Source organism: Pipistrellus kuhlii, unplaced genomic scaffold (assembly GCF_014108245.1).
Source record: "Pipistrellus kuhlii isolate mPipKuh1 unplaced genomic scaffold, mPipKuh1.p scaffold_m20_p_1, whole genome shotgun sequence".
NCBI lineage: Eukaryota > Metazoa > Chordata > Mammalia > Chiroptera > Vespertilionidae > Pipistrellus > Pipistrellus kuhlii.
In genome coordinates, this window is record NW_023425404.1 from 62,190,843 (window position 1) to 62,208,454 (window position 17,612).

A 17,612-nucleotide genomic window follows, 5' to 3' on the forward strand; every position below is an offset into this window, starting at 1 on the left:
TAGATTTCTCTGCTTTGGCCTTTATGTAAACAGAATAATTTGGCATATTCTCTTGTCTCTGTTTTTTTACACACTCTTAGCTTTGTGAGATTTATTCATATTATGTATAGCTGTTATCTTCATATTCAGACTATACGCATGGCCTTCTATTTTCATTAATTATTTTATTTGAATATATTTAGCCTCTCATAGCATATTAGTGTCCAGCTAGTCTTTGTTGATTACATGTCTCAGGCTATTGTCAGTTGAGAGTATGTTGTAATTTCAGCTATCTATGGCTGCCGCTCTGTAACAATTAGAAAAGTATAAACAAATTTTTGCACCATCTAGAGAAAGGACAAATGAATTTTCTTTGTGTATGTTTTAATTTATTTTGGTTCATTTTTTATTGAGTTATATTTTTTCCACAATGAAATTCAGATCTTAAATATTCAGTTCAATGTGTCTTGAAAATTATATATATCTGTGTAACAAAACATTACAAAGAACATTTTCTTATTTTAAAAAAATATTTTTATTGATTTCAGAGAGGAAGGAAGAGGAAGACAGAGAGAAATATCAATGATGAAAAAGAATCATCGATTGGTTGCCTCCTGCAAGCCCCCCACTGAGGACTGAGCCACAACCCAGGCATGTGTCCTTGACCAGAATTGAACCTGGGACCTTTCAGTTCACATACTGATGCTCTATCCACTGTGCCAAACTGGCTAGAGCTAAAACATTTCCTTCACTTCAGAAGCCACCCTGTGTCCCTTTCCAATCAAATCCCTTCTACAGACAAGCACTTTCTGATACTTTTATCATTAGTTGAACAGTACTAGCATTTTATTATTTATTTATTTATTATTATTGATTTTGAGAAAGAGAGAGAGAGTTTGTTGTTCCACTTATTTATACATTCATTGATTGATTCATATATGTGTCTTGACCAGGGATCGAACCCAAACCTTCGCATATCAGGATGATGCTCTAACCAACTGAGCTACCCAGCCAGGGCCCATCCTGGGCTTTAACAAACTTTTAATTTTTCATAATGCGTCCTGGGCGTAAGATGTCACTAAATTTTATACAGCAGCTTATTAACGCCAAGCAAATCAGGCACCAAATGCCAGGCTGCTGAAACGGAAAGCTATTGAGTTGCTTCTCCTCGGGAAGGCCTTGGAGCCATAGCTGCTGCTGCAGTGGGATGAAGACATACTTGCAATTTCTGAATGGCTACATTTTTGATATAAGAAAATAAGAATGCATGGTCTGGCGGGTTTGACTGCACTCATTTTGATGTAGTGTGCAATATTGGAAAGCCAGATTTTTCTATCAGACTTACTAGTAGTTGCTGTTAGCCACGTGGGGCTGGACAATCAGGGAACTTGCTGTGATAGCATTAAGCAGACAAGGAACCTTATCCGGTGGAATTTCCCCAGACACCAGTGCCTTAAAGTACAGGGAGAAAAGTTATGGTGATTGGGAGTAAGGTTTTGTCTTCCTGTATGGAGGAAAATTCTGTGAGCATATTTTATTGTAGAGTTGGCTGGAGACAAAAAACAAACAAACAAACAAAAACAAAAACAAAACAAAAAACAAGAACAAACCACACCATACTGAAAGATGGATGACTATTTGCTCTCAAAAGCCCCCATAATAGTAATAAATTGTATTTCTTATAAAACTTACAAGTAATCTTAGATGCATTGTCTGAATATGGGAAATGGTTGCATCATTAATATCCTACAATTCAATTTAACTCATACATATGTCCATATGTAATTGTTAATGAATTACAAAAAGACTAAATAGGGCCAAAACCAGTTTGGCTCAGTGGATAGAGAGTGGGTCTGCAGACTGAAAGGTCCCAGGTTTGATTCTGGTCAAGGGCATGTCATTGGTTGCAGGCACAACCCGGTAGGGGGTGTGCAGGGGGCAGTTGGTAGGGGGTGTGCAGGAGGCAGTTGGTCGATGATTCTCTCTCACCGATGTTTCTAACTCTCTATCCCTCTCCCTTCCTCTCCGTGAAAAATCAAATTTTATTTTGATCAGCTGCCTCTTGCACACCCCCCACTGGGGATGTGCCCGCAACCAAGGTACGTGCCCTTGACAGGAATCAAACCCGGGACTTTTCAGTCAGCAGGCTGAGGCTCTATCCACTGAGCCAAACCGGTTTTGGCTAAAATATATAAATAAAAAAATAAAAAAATAAAAAAAAGACTAAATAGGCAGGTTAGAATCTCCAACCCATGGCATCACACAGACAAACTGGTATCAGCAAATTACACTATCCTACTGCTCAGTGACTGTGCACATGCCCTGTGGGGTACAGGCCAGGCATTTGAACCTGACCTTGAGATAGAACACAGCACATTTCACTCAGAGGAAGAACTTCCAACACGCTGCTCCCAACTGGCTGAGGGCAGTCACAGTCTCCATCTGCCTTGGTAAGGCTGGCAACAATGGCCACAAACACAGACTCAGGCTCCTCTCAGCTCCCCAGTCTGTGGGTAGAAGCAGGTTATTATTGTCTTGGGGGGAGGGCACTAAGGAGAGTAGAGTAATGGGCAGGAGAATCAGAACTCTCAGACCTACATCAGTTCCTTGTAAGACTATGGGACTGCCAGGAGAATCAGCTTCATTCTCCATTCTCTCTCTCTCTCTCTCTCTCTCTCTCTCTCTCTCTCTCTCTCTCTCTCTCCAACATGACCCAGAAAGGCCAGACTGCAACTTTTATGCTGGATAAGAAGACTGTGACCTTGAATCGTGTGTATGAAGCTAGTAGCTATAGTTGTTATTTATTCTTGTACAAACAAACACCAAGTAGGGAAATGATTTTCCTTATTGATCAGGAGTCTTAGAATGAGCAAAAAGCAACAGAGGGTTGGTATTTTTTGAACTGCCAGAAACCAGCCAGTTCCATTAGCCTCACAGCTCGAGGGCTCAATAGTGTATTTCTGTGCTTTAAGAGATGCTGCAATGGTGTGGGCACCTGTGGGAGCCCCAGGCAAACCTCAGATCACAGCGTAAGACATCCTCCAGCTATGAACACCTGGGCAAGAGTCTCAGTTTGGACAGGAAGAGGCGGAGATGTGTGGGCAGAGGAGAGGGGTTAGAAGCAGAAACCTTACTCTAAGATAAATGCAATCTCCCTGGCTCAGAGAACACGCCTAAAAGTGCCATTCATCAAAAGCACCCTTATCTTTAATTCTTTATTTTGAAGAAGATCATTTGGCAAAATATTTAAAAAACAAACAAACACCTAATTAACAATACCTAAATGGCTTCCTTGTTTGAACCAGTACTGTAAAAAGTGTATGCTTGTCACACTGTATCCCAGGTCTGTCTTGCTGTTGAAAAGGGGAGTCCAGGATTGGGAGAATTTAGTACTGAAGCTGTGTTCTTTGTTGTTTGTTCTTTTGCTCTTCAGAAGCCTCCCTAATGTCCCCTTCTGTTTACTACCTGCTCTTCTGGAGAAACCACAATTCAATAACTAGATTAGTTTGACCTGTTTTTGAACCTTATATAAATAGAATAATATAATTTGATTTTTTTCTCTTTGGTTCCTTTTCTTAATGTTATATTTCTGAGATTCATCCATGTTGTGTACAATTTACTTTTATTTTCATTGCTATTTAATGGTTACTTGGATTTTTCTAGACTTCAGCCATTATCAACAATGTTGTTATGAATATTCTTATACATATTCTTTGGTGAACATGTTTATACACTGCTATCAGGCATATAGGTTATAATTGCTAAGTCAAAGAGTTTACATATATCTGGCTTTTATTCCTCTATTAGGTAAGCCCTCAATAAGAGTACTAATGACCTCTGTTGTAAATCAACAAAAATTTTTACTTCTATCATAGTTAACTTCTTAGAAGCTTTTGACACATGAATTATGACCACTTATTCTTAAAACTCTCATTTCCCCAGGCTTCAATGACAAACCACTCTCTGAAGGTTTTACCTATTTGTTGGTCTTTCTCTTTGACTACTGCACAAACTCTCATCTACTTTCCAATCACTAACTGTTGGAAGTCTGTAAGGTTTAGCTTAGGCCATATTTTCTCCTTAGGTTATATTCTCTCTCTCTCTCTCTCTCTCTCTCTCTCTCTCTCTCTCTCTCTCTCTCTCTCTCTCCTTTCTTCCTTCCACTATCCCTCCCTCTGACATTTTAGTCATATCTATTTGATTCACATATTTACATCTCTGCACCAGGCCTCACCATCTACTTTCTCTTGTCTTTCATTCAAAGAAAGTCACCTCTCTGTCAAGTATAATGCATATAAATAACAGGAAAATCATCCAGAAACCTAGTAAAGTGAGATAAATTGTCATTGCAACCAGGTGGAACCCTTGAAATCCTTCAGACCATAGGGTACTTATTTTAACCTATCTTAGCAATCTCTTGAATCTCCCCTAACTTGGCTTGAGGAAGACTAGAAATGCCAATTCCTCCCTATGCTTTAGTGAATTCTGTTTTCTCATATATCTTTATTGTGGACAATAGGCTAAGGAAATTTTTTAAAATGGAGTTCATATATGTCTTACAAGAATCCACAAGCATATATTGTGTTCTCTCTTTATGTGGTCTCATATATAGAGGACTCTCTCCAAAGTCCAAGAAAAAGGGAAATGTTTCAATTATGTAGTATACTTTATATATCTATGTTTATATTTATACTTATGTTTAAATTTTTTTTAAATTGCTGTTATGCCTATATCTGTGAGCTTCATAAGGTCAGGACATATGTATATATTGTGCATTGCACAGTACTTAACACATAGTAGTTGCACATTAAATATTTGTTGGTTAAAAAAGAATAAACTAATTGATAGTATCAACAGATATAAGGCTTCTATCCTTTGGATGCTGTTAGAGAAGTATGGATCAATTATTTCTTGTATTTGTCTACTCATCACCATGAAAACATTCCTTTTATTTGCATATGCCATAAATTCACTTTCTATTTTTGTATATTTTCCTTACTAGGAACAATTTTCAGCTTTGGAGACACAAGTCCTATGAAATTAAGAGTGGTGAGGGGTGGGGCTCAAAGCTAAAAGAAAATCATAGGTAACTCAGTTCTGTATCCCCATACTTTTCCTTTGCATCCTAATTTTCTGGGGCACAAATGGAATGATCTTTGTATGGTACGTGTTCTTCAGATACTATTTAATGCTCCTGTATATAATTGAGGTCAACTTTTCTGTTGCCATTTGTCTTCATCATTGCCATGACTTGCTCTACTTCTTTGCATATATTTTTTTCTTTCAGGTCTGGTGACCTTGCTGTTGATTTATTGATACTTAGATTGGGGGTAGATAGTCCTATCATTGGGAGTCCTAGTCCAATACTTAAGAAAAATGAATCTGTTTTTCTAATTTACTAACTTTGGTTCCAAGGGTTGAACTGTCTCAATTGAGGACCTTTTAAAGCTCCTCAATTATTAACCCTTAAGAAAACTTTTAGAAAGTATTATCTTGTATAGCTATGGTGGCTCAGTAGTTGAGCTTCAACCCAGGAATCAAGAGATCATAGTTCGATTTCCGTGGCCCCAGTTGTGAGCTCAATCCCCAAAAGAGGGTGTGCAGGAGGCAGCCAATTGATGGTTCTTTCTCATCATTGATGTTTCTATCTTTCTATCCATTTCCCTTCATCTCTCCAAAAATAAATAAAAACATATTAAAAAAATAAAGTCTTGTTCTTAATTGTAATGTTGGTCTTTTCAAAATCCTCCTTATGAAAGCAAAATCAGGACTCTGCCCCCAGGACAGTAGGAAGAAGCATTTCCATGTTCTGTAGGACCTGGGCTAAAACTTCATGAAAAAAGTAGGTGAAAAGATGTAATTTTAGCAAAAAATAATAATAAAAAGAAGGATTTTTCATTCGTGGGACAATTTGTGGAGGATATTCTTTTCTTCAGGGGACAGTTACTCAATTACCAAGAAAGAAGACACAGAAGGAGAATTTCGCTTATAGTTCAGTGTGTTGACCTAAAGATGAATGTACATTTTCCTCAGAAATTTTAAAGTTTAAAAGAATGTGAATGTTCAGAAGGATTACAGTTACCTTGATTGTAAGATAGAAATAACCATTTTTCCAAATCCAACCTAAAAAACATTGCCCTGTGATTCATGATAGGTGATTTCAGAGGCTGATGAGTTGAGAATGGTTTGGTTTGGGTACTACATTTTAAAATTTACTTTTTAGATGAAGAAATCATCCTACCTAATAAAAAGATAATATGCAAATTGACTGCATCTTTGCTACATCCAAGCCACGCCCATCAGCCAATCAGGGTGAGCATGCAAATTAAACAAACCAAGATGGCGATTAATTTGCATATCAAGACAGGGTAGAAAAATGCCAAGTGCTGCAGAGAAGCTGCAGAGAAACAAGTGGGGCAGGGGAGAAGGAAGGGAAGCAGGTAAACTGGGGAGAAGGAAGGGAAGCAGGTGGGGTGGGGAAGAGCACAGCAGAAAGTGCTATTGCAGGAATCTTCCTGCAATGGGCTACTAGTAGTAAGTATAAAAAGGGAAATTTGCAGGCTCAAGGTAAAAAGGTTTTTCACTCCTCTCTGAGAATCTCTCAGCCTACATTTTAGTTATGCTGCTTTGAGCTGGTTACTTGATCACAGCAAATAGGTAAAACCTAAAACAAAGACAAGGACACATTCATCTTTTTAAAAAATAAAAGTTACAAAAATTAACTCAAAATGGGTAATGAGCTTGAATGTAAAACATAAAACTATGAAACTTTCAGAAAAAAAAATAGGAGAAAATCTTCTAGACCTAAGGCTAGGTGAGGAGTTCTTAGATTTGACACCAAAAGTGCCACACATACACACTCACACATTGACTTTATCCAAATTAAAAATATGTCTGTAAAAGACCCTGTTATAAAAATGAATAAACTCGAGAATTGGAGTAAATATCTACAAACCATATGTCTAACACAAGATCTGTATTTAGAATATATAAAGAAGTCTCCAAACTCAACAGTAAAAACAAACAAAAGAACCCCGCAAAAAAACAAAAACCAAACAATTAGAAAATAGGCAAAATATTTGCATACATATTTACCAAAGAGGGTAGGTATTCAGACTTCAGTAAGCAAAGGAAAAGACATGCAACATTATTAGTCATCAAAGAAATTAAAATTTAAGCCATATTGAGATTTAATTATACCTGGCTAAAATTAAAAATAGTGAAAACACCAAATGCTGGGAAAACATGTAGAGAAATAGGATTACTCATGATTTGCTGGTGGGATACAAAATGGCACGGGTATTCTGGAAAATAGTTTGGCAGTTTCTTATAAAACTAAACATACCTTACTATGTGACCCAGTAATTGCACACTTGGGCACTTATACTAGAGAAATGGAAACTGATGGTCACACAAAAACCCATACATAAATATTCATCACAGCTTTATTCCTAGCAATCAAAATCTGGGGGAAATGTCCTTCAATTGGTGACTGGGTGAGCAAACTGTGGCGCATCCATACTATGGAATATTAGTCAGAAAGATAAGGGAACAAACAGGTTGGATACACACAATAACTTGGGTAGGTCTCATACTTTTATTACCTACACTGAGGGGGGAAAAAGCAGTCTCAAAAAGTTACTGCTACATAATTTAATTTATATACTATTATTGAAATAACACAATTGTAAATATGAAGAACAGATTAGTGATTGCCAGTGGTTAATGATGGGGAGAGGGGACGAGTGCAGATACAAACAGGTATAATGAGGAAGCCTTAGGGTAATGAAACAGTTGTGTATTGTGGCAGTGAATTGTGGCAGTGAATCTGTACATAGGATGCAAATAAATTCATGAATCTGTACCTATTATATGTAAAATTGCATAGAACTACAAACACACATGCACACACACACACACACACACACGTGCATGTAAAAGTGTGGAAATTTAAATAATCTCTGTGGATGTAGCAACATTAATTTCTTGGTTGAAACAGACAGGAGATGGGATGAAGACCTTCCTGTACATTTTTGGAACTTTCATGAATCTATAATTAACTCAAATTAAAAAATGTTTTTAAAAATTAAACACAATTTTTGTAAAGCTCACAGCTGTGAATCATCTCCTTTGGCTCTGTTACACATCACCATTCTGCCCCTTGGTCTTTTAGTTTCTATCCTGCGAAGAGCTCTGGCACTAATCTTGCAGTTATCTCTCTCATCTTCTATCTGAGATCCTCATATTTGGAAACAGAGAAAAACAGCCCTTAAAATATGATTTGTCAGCGTCAGAGTTTGCTAAGGGTGGCTAGAATAAATCAAATCAATGATAAATTGTATACAAGTCAGTATCATAAATTTCACTGAAAAATAAATCAGTCCGCAAAGAAAAAGCCAAACAACAACAAACATTGTTCATTCTGTCAGTGCATGAATTATGTGTGGCTTATTTTTTCTTGCTCAAAGTGTGAGAAGGGATGGAGTGATATCAAAGTAGTGTATCTGTGAGTTGATGCTCTTTTTCTGAGTTGTAGCTAATGGGAGCAGAGTGTGGTATTATGACAAGTTCAAAGGGAATTTATATGAAGGGTGACTAATTCAATAAGAAAAACATATGTTCAATGACAAAATCCAATAACGTGTCATAGAACCAAATAAACTAGGCAACTAGTTCTGCCATACATGTCTTAGCCTAATGTATGACTTAAGTTATGTATGTTAAGAAACAGCTTGGAACTTAAGTCAGGATATTATTGAGGTTAATTTTCATAAGGCAACCATTCTCTAAATTCAGTAGCTCTTGTTTGTATAGTAATGTAATATTGTCTAAATATGATTACTTTGAAAGTTTTACATATTTGTTTAAAACTAGACATGCTGATTCTAAAATTCAAGTGATAACTAAATATGCAGAAAATCAGAAACAGTTTTAAAGCAGAAGAATAATGGAGGTGGAGTAGAGAGAAGCTGTATCACACATTAAATAGTATTATAAAGCTTGAATAATTAAAAATAGTTTGTACTAGCAAATGCATAACTAAACAGGTTGATAAAAGAGAAGAGAGAATAAAGAAATAGAAATGAAGTACTGTAGAAAACTCTTATACTATTGTACAAAGCTAGTTCTAATTGGGGGGAAATAATAGATTATAGCAAATAATGTTGGGGCAATTGATGAGCCACATATAAAAACATCAAATGCCTACTTTACTTTTTAGATCAAAATAATTCCAAATCCTAGACTTGAAGTGTTAAATTTTAAACAAAATAAACATTTTCAGGATTAAAAAAAATAGTGTTGGAGTGAGTCAAGACAAGGTTCAAAATTCAGATCAGAATAAGGAGAATGCATTGAATAAAGCAATAAATATATGAAGCAAACATTTCAACATGGCAAAATACCAATAAAAAGCCAAAATCAAATGCAAAATTGAATAAAAAGATGCAAAAATAGAGAAAATATAACTTTAATGTGTTAAGAACTTTTGTAAACAAGATTAACTCTCCAAAAGAAAATTGCATCAATAACATAATAGCTATTATAAATCATGTTTGCTATACTTTAGGCATTTCTTTATTTTATCTTAGAATCTAGCTAATCTATTTATTTGCTGTCTAATCTCTGTCTAAACACATATTTCAAACGATATGGCAATTCTATAAGATGTGTACTATTTTCTCTCAATTACTCAGCTGAGGAAACTAAGTCACAGGGAGTCCCTGAGCAACTGGTTCAGAATCTCATAGCAAATAAGCCATAGAGCTATAGTGTTGACTCCAAAACTAACAAACAGAATTTTGAATAGACTTTTCAAAGAAAAACATGCAAATAGATTTAAAAATCATTTTTAGCCCAATCAGTGTGGCTCACTGGTCTCTATGAAACAAAAGGTCATGGTTTGAAACTAGGTCAGGGCACATGCCCAGGATGCGAGCTCAATCCCCAGTACCAGGCATGCAGGAGGCAGCTAATCAATGATTCTCTCTCATCATTGATGTTTCTCTCTCTCCCTCTTCCTTCCTATCTGAAATCAATTAAAAAATTTTTTTTAAATAATTTTAAAATCCCAGCTTCACCAATAACAGATTTTAAAATGGTAGTCTGATTTAGCATTTTTCATCCACTAAATTAAGAAAGTTAAAGAAGTTTGATTATATTATTTGGTGGCAAGTGAGTGGAGAAACACAATGTAAATTGCTATTATTTGTTTAGGGGCATTTTGCTATACTTATTAAATGAAAAATGTATGTATTCTTTGTCGTAGTTTTTATACTTTCAAAAATTTTATATTCATGTTGGCAAAAATCTTTGTATGAAGGTATTTATTTTAACACTAGAGGCCTGGTGAAATTCTTGCAGGTGAGGGGGTGTCCCTCAGTCCAGCTTGCAATCCAGCCTGCACCCTCTCCAATCTGGGACCCCTCCAGGAATGTCCAACTGCCTGTTTAGACCTGATCCCACGGACAGTCTAAACTGGCAGTCGGACATCCCTCTCACAATCCAGGATTGCTGTCTCTCAACTGCTCGCCTGCCTGCCTTCCTAATAGGCCCTAAGTGCTTCTGCCTTCCAGCCTGATCACCCCTTAACTACTCTCCTGCCAGCCTGATTGATGCCTAACTACTCCCCTGACAGCCTGTTTGCTCCTAACTGCCATCCTCTGCAGGCCTGGTCACCCCTAATTGCTCTCCCCTGCATGTCTGGTTCCCCCCAACTGCTCTCCCCTGCAGACCTGGTTTCCTTCCAACTGCCCTACCCTATAGGTTTGATCACCTCCAACTGCCCTCCCTTGCAGACTAGGTTCCTCCCAATTGCCCTTCCCTGCTAGCCATCTTGTGGTGGCCATCTTGTGTCCACATTGGGGCAGGTTCTATGACCACATGGGGATAGCCATCTTGTGTGTTGGAGTGATGGTCAATCTGCATATTGCTCTTTTATTAGATATGATAGAGGCCTGGTGCACAGGTGGGGGCCAGCTGGTTTGCCCTGAAGTGTGTCCTAGATCAGGGTGGGGGTTTCCTTGAAGCATGGGGCGGCCTGGGCAAGGGGCCTGTGGTGGTTTTCAGGCCAGGCACACCCCCTGGCAACCCAAGCAGAGGTCCTGGTATCTGGGGTTTATTTACCTTCTACAATTGAAACTTTGTAGTCTGGAGCAGAGCCAAGCTTTCTGCTTGCTCTGTGGTGGCAGCCATTTCTGTTGGGATTTATGTATCTTCTATAATTGAAACTTTGTAGCCTTGAGTGGAGGCCTAGGTCGGCAAGGGCAGGCGGAAAGCTTGAATTCCTCCATTGCCAGGTAAACCCAAGTATCCCTCCTGCTTTCTGTGGCTGTAGCCAGCTTAGTTGGGTTTATTTGCATATTTGCTCCTTGATTGGCTTGTGGGCATGGCTTGTGGTACAGCAGAGTGATGGTTAATTTGAACATTACTGTTTTATTAGATAGGATAATATGTGGTAGTAGAAATTCAGAAATAATCTAAATTTGAAAAATGTAAAAATACTTAAGGAAAATTTGGTATATTCATATAATGGTATGCTAAGTGGCCATTTTATATGGGGAAAAAAGCAAATCACAGAATGGAAAATATAGATTTGCTTGATAATGAGTGTGTGTGTTAGATTACTTGGCTCTGTGCATGAACTGTGGCACTAAAGGATAAATGAGGAAGGAAGACTTCTGCACGTTATTTATAGTGTGTAAAGTGTTTATAATTTGCATGGATAATAATCACCCCTCCCCACAAACTGCCCACCTCCACAGTGACTTTCTGATCTCTCTGATGTCTAGAAATGGAGTTATTTTCTCTCTGGGTGCTATTCTCTCCCTGCCTCCTAAGACCTGTCAAGTCTGTGACTCAGTTTTGGCCACTCTTGGTCCCTGTAACCAGGCATAAAATTACTTGAAGAAATGGATTTCTTAACTTATGTTCCCAATTCTCTATCAAAGAGGTTTCTCAACATATCCATAACCTAGTTAAGTCCCCCATTTTCAGTATGCTAATCCTTTTAAGATTTCACCTGCTGAAATTCTTGTGTATTATAAAGAGAAGCAATAATCAATTACATCTACACTTCTATGACTCTTTTATAACATCTGGTAGTAGTTACGTTTTAAAAGCTATATAGCGAACAATGAGGCAATTAAAAGTGCAAGTAAGAGAAGGCTTTTCTGGTTACTCTTCATACCTCATCTATATCACCAAATCCTTCCCTCAATCTTTGCAGCTGGGATGAAGTGGGTACCATGCAATTGTGTTTATGACCACAAGGTGGCAGTGGTTTCATTCCTCTGATTCCAGGAATGTCTTGCATGTCAAACGCATGACAGCTACTAGATTTGCTTTTGATTGGCTCAGCCACCAACAGAAAGGCTTTCTTGGGCATGGGAAAATAAGAACTAAGACACAGAAACAGTTCTTCAGAGAAGAGACGTCTTGGAATTGTTACAAGCCGCATCAAGACAGATATCAGATGGAGAACATGCTGGAGTGTGCAATCATAGTCTTGTGGCTTCAGCTTGGCTGTAAGTTAGAGGTTCAGAGATGAGAACCATAAGGTCCATTTATCCGAGGCTGGGAAGATGAGATAAGGGTTTAGTTTTGGCTCATCCCAGGTTTCTCATTGGGATTTTTCAAAGCTGCTGAACTTAAAGCTGTGTCTCATTTCTGTTTTTTGTTTTCCTGAACAGGGCTGAGCGGAGAAGACCAGGTGGAGCAGAGTCCTCAGACCCTGAGGGTCCAGGAGGGAGACAGTGTCAGTCTCACCTGCAGTTACACAGTCAGTGGTTTTAGAGGGCTCCAGTGGTACCGGCAGGATCCTGGGAAAGGCCCCAGACACCTCTTCCTCCTGTACTCAGTTGGGAAGGGAGATCAGAAGGGAAGACTAAGCGTCTCACTATCACAGAAGGAAAGTTCTCTGAACATCACAGCCCCTAAAGCTGAAGACTCAGCCACCTACCTCTGCGCGGTGGAGCCACAGTGCTCCCCGGGCACCTGCAGCCTGCACCAAAACCCTGCAGCGGGACCCTGGCATAAGGGCTGTTGGTTGTTTCCCTCCTCGATGAGGTATTTACTTAGCACTCAGAACCGCTTTCCAAGTGGTCCTGTGGAGAATGAAGTCTGTGACACGGCCGGGTGGCAGAGACTACTGTTCATTCTGCCCAGGCATCCTGGGCCCCTCTGCCTGCTCATAGGTCAGTCTGCTTTTCATAGCGGCCCAGAGCGCCCTTCACCGGGACGGAGATGGCGTAGCTGTGATATGGACAGTCTTGGTTTCTGGACTTGGGCCACTTGAAAAGAAACTTCACAGGAATACACTTTTCCCTGAAATTTCTTTATTTTTTTTATCTTATAACAATCTGATCACATGTCTATTGATAAGTGAATGTTTCCTATTTTAATATCTTCTTGAGGCTCCCATATCCACAAGCCACATTTCTGCATTTCTCTTCTCCTTAATAATCAGAGTAGATCAAAGAATTGTCTGCACCGTACTGTCTCCATTTTCTCAACTCCCATTCCTCATCCACTTGAACCTGACCTGTGTTGGCATCACTTCAGATGCTCTCACTTTAATACGAATGTCAGTAATGTCACCTGAGAATTAAGGAGGAGGCGAGACTGGAGTGTGTCTCCTCCTCCTTAATTCTCAGGTGACAGCACTGACATTTATCTCATTATTTTAAAGTGCTATTTATTTTCTTTTTATTCTCTCATTTCTTAACTTTAATCACTTTATTATTTTTTAATTTTTTATTTTTTGTTTTGTTGTTTTTCTTTTTTAATTTCTTTATTGGTTGTTTTTATTTTTGATTAAGGTATTACATATGTGTCCTTATCTCCCCATTCTTTTCACCCCCCAATCATGCCCCCAAACTCACCTTCACCCCCTGTTTTCTGCATCCTTTGGTTATGCTTATATGCATGCATACAAGTCCTTTGGTTGATCTCTCCCCCTCAACCCTACCTTCCTCTGCCTTCCCCCTGAGGTTTAAGCACCTGATCAATGATTCTCTGTCTCTGGATCTGTTTTTGTTCATCAATTTATGTTGTTCATTATAATCCACAAATGAATGAGATCATGTGATATTTATCTTTCTCTGACTGACTTACTGCTCTCCAGCTCTATTCATGCTGTTGCAAATGGTAGGAGTGCTTTCCTTTCTCCTTCTTCTTCTTCTTCTTCTTCTTCTTCTTCTTCTTCTTCTTCTTCTTCTTCCTCTCTCTCCCTCTCTCTCTCTCTCTCTCTCTCTCTCTCTCTCTCTCTCTCTCTCTCTCTCTCTCTGTAATAAAAGTACAATGCATAAAATAAAGTGCACAAAACTTACAAGCCTACAAATAAATAAAAATTTACATTTGTTTCTGTCTATGTAATGCCACGCAGATCTACAGTATATGTTGAATATTTCTGTTTCTTCAAAAGATTTCCACATGTTCCTTCCCATTCAGCAGCTCTTTCTCCCAATTCTCCACTCAAAGGGACCACTATTCTGACTTCTTTCATCAGTTCTTGAGCTTCATGTGACTGGAGCTGTATAGAACGATGCATTATGAGTTCTCATATCTAGCTACCTCCACTGAACATTTTCTCCTTCTCCCCCTCCCCCTTGCCCCCATTGACCTCCACCCCACACCTGCCCCTCCCAGGCTTCACCACAATATTGTGTTTGTCCATGGCCTATACACATAGGCATATACTGTAAGTTCCCCAGTTGATCTCTCCCCCTAAAGAAGAAAGTTTTAAACAAGAATGCACTGAGATTTAGTTAACAACTGACAGTGGCCCAGGGGTCTTATGGTTTTCTTTTGAAGATGTCTTTAAGCGGATACAGCTCAGCATGCCTCCACAGGCTTCATCAATACTTAAGCCTCTTTGCTTTTCTTTGATACTCCTTTTTTCTTTGATATTTTTTCTCTGCCCTTGTTTCACTTAGAAATGTTTTGGATCCCCCCTCCCCCTCAGGTAGGCAAACTTGTATTATTTTATTGTATTACCTCCAAAATCTATAGTTTATGCCAGATCATTCCATTTGCTTATACAACTGAAATTTTGGAAGTAAAATGGTAAAAAGGACACCTTTATTTTTTCTTTTCCAGTTGTACATCCTTTCCTTGAGCTGCCTGAAGAAAGGAAAGATCATTTGGTTTTAAAAAATCAAAAGAAGCAAAACTCTGTCAATATTGCAAAAAAAAAAAAAAAAATGTACTCACTGCAATCATTCTGACCAAAATTCCTTTTTCTTTCTGTTACATTATAAGCACACATAAACTATTCTTATCCATATCTATAAAGTGATGTTACCAGTCCAGGTTGCTGGACTTGCCCGGGATCTGAATGAAGGCATTCACGTGGTTAGTCACAAGAGGGAGCTGCTATATCAGTCCATAGCATCCCTAGTCAGTGGGGGAAAGAGTGATTGGCTCACATTCAATCTTGAAGTTATGCAGAAATGGTGACAAATGCAAATGATATATTCCATTATCTTTGCTATAAGCAGAACAGTCTGTGCACAGCTTCCAACATTCAATGATTCTTGGCCTTGTCCCAACACATTATGAAAAGTCTTCTTTCCACTCAAAATAAGATGGCACAGGAGGAAGACAGGAAGTGCCTATGCAGCTTTCAAGGTTAATTTATTTTTGTCAATATTTTGTAGTAATGGAGAAAAGTAGACTTTTTTTTGTTACAAAGGAAATTACTTTATCTATTTCAGTTCTCTTATATGAGAGGAGGTAATAAGAAAATGGTTTTAAGGCTACTCCCCCCCCCCTTTTTTTTAATCCTCACCTGAGGATATTTTTCCATTGATATTTAGAGAGAAAAGTAGAGAGAAGAAAAGACAGAGAGAAATATGGATGTAAGAGAAACTCATCGATTGGTTGCCTCCTGCATGTACCTGACCAGGGTCCAGGCTGGGGAGGAGCCTGCATCCAAGGTGCATGTCTTTGACTGGAATCGAACCTGGGATCCTTAGACCATAGGCTGATGCTCCATCCACTGAGCAAACCAGCTAGGGCAGCTACTCCCTCCTTTTTTTCAGTGTCTTTCTTTTCCTCCCTCCATTCTCTTCCACTCTGTGTGTGAGACCTCTAGGCTCACATGGAGAATGCAGAAAGGTGGGTTACAAACAGGGTTTGTGGAGTAAAAGGGTGAGTGCCATTCCAGGTCTCTGGTTTCTTTATACTAAGACCTGAGTCTACTAATGCCTCCCTAGAATCACATGATCCCCAGAGGCATTTTAGGGTACCAGAGAATTCCCAATTGGCTTTCATTAGACTCTGACCTTAACCTTCCCAGTCACTTTCTGCACATCACACCCACATCTGAGTTTTATTTGCTCTTTCTTGTCGTTTAGATGGGCTTTCTCCATTTTCTCATTACTCTAAAAGACTTGGTGGTTTTCCTGGATGTAAAGAAAACTTTGTTGAACTCCACGGAGCATCAGATCACCAATAACATGTAGTCTTTCTCTTGGGCCATGAAAAAGCAATAAGAAAAGGATTCTGAATGGATGCTGTCCTTATTTTCCTTTTTCAGACTCATTCTCTTAGAGTTTAAAAATAGTCAATTCTTTCAAGGAACCCTGGGATTGAGAGTGGATGCTTGTTTCATTTTTTTATCAGGGACATGACTAAACCTGGGGAGTTGTATCCACTAGGGAGCTACCATCTCATTGGCTGACTCTAGGCCTTGGGACTCCTCAGCCTGACAGCAGCCAAGTGAGGGGAGGCACTGGCAGCAATGCAGCTGATATATCTGTTCTGTTACCTCCCCCAGCCCAGATTCAGACACAGAAGCTGAGCTATGTGCCCTGAGTGCTAGTGTCTGGTTGAAATATGAGGCAGATGGAAGAGTCTGTGCTTCTGGCTCTAGGTGAGCCAGGAGCCTGAGAAAGGATGGTGTTGAAAACTAAGGAATCAACAGACAGCCCTATCTCCATTTGCCTCACTGTCCTTTCTCCAAGATGCTTATAGCAAGAATTCAGATCATAGTTGAATACTTTTTGGAGAAGTCATATTCCAAGTGTGAGGGCTGTATCCAGTATATTAGTATGGGAGTGTCATGACAAATACCAGAGATTAGCTTACTAGCAATATAAATTGATTGCCTCACAGATATGCAGGATAAAAGTTGGAAATCAAGGTGTTGGCAGGGTTGGTTCCTTCTGAGAGCTACAAGGAGAATTTCTGTTCCCAGCTCCTCTGCTTGTCCTATAGAAAACCATCTTCTCCCTATGTCTCTTCACAGAACCTTCTCTCTCTGTGTATCTCTGTGTCCAACTTTCCCTTTTTATCAGAATACCAGGCATAATGGATTAAGGCTCCTCCTAATGACCTCATTTTAATTTACTCCAGTAAAGACCTTATCTACAAATAAAATAACTTTCTAAGGAACTGGAGGTTAGGGCTACAACCTAGGAATTTGAAGGGGAAACAATTCAATCCATAAACCTCAGTGATCACAAAAGAGCTTTCGCTGCTATAGAGAATTTCTTATATTCATTGGGCCAAAGGGGGAATGGGAGAGAGCATGGAGTTCTGACTCTTGGTCAGTGAGTCTAGATAGCGACAGCCACATTTTGTTCTTTCTATAGGATGAAAATGAGAGAAAGTTGAAGTAGAGAATGGGAGCC

At 38.9% G+C, this 17,612-nt stretch overlaps 1 gene segment (V, D, J or C); it reads left to right on the forward strand.

Annotated features, from left to right (window-relative positions):
• Positions 1 to 12,393: 12,393 nt before the first annotated feature.
• Positions 12,394 to 13,273, forward strand: LOC118714278. The segment is given in 2 exon segments: positions 12,394 to 12,503; positions 12,669 to 13,273. Coding segments are annotated over 2 exon segments (657 nt in total).
• The last annotated feature ends 4,339 nt before the right edge of the window (positions 13,274 to 17,612 follow it).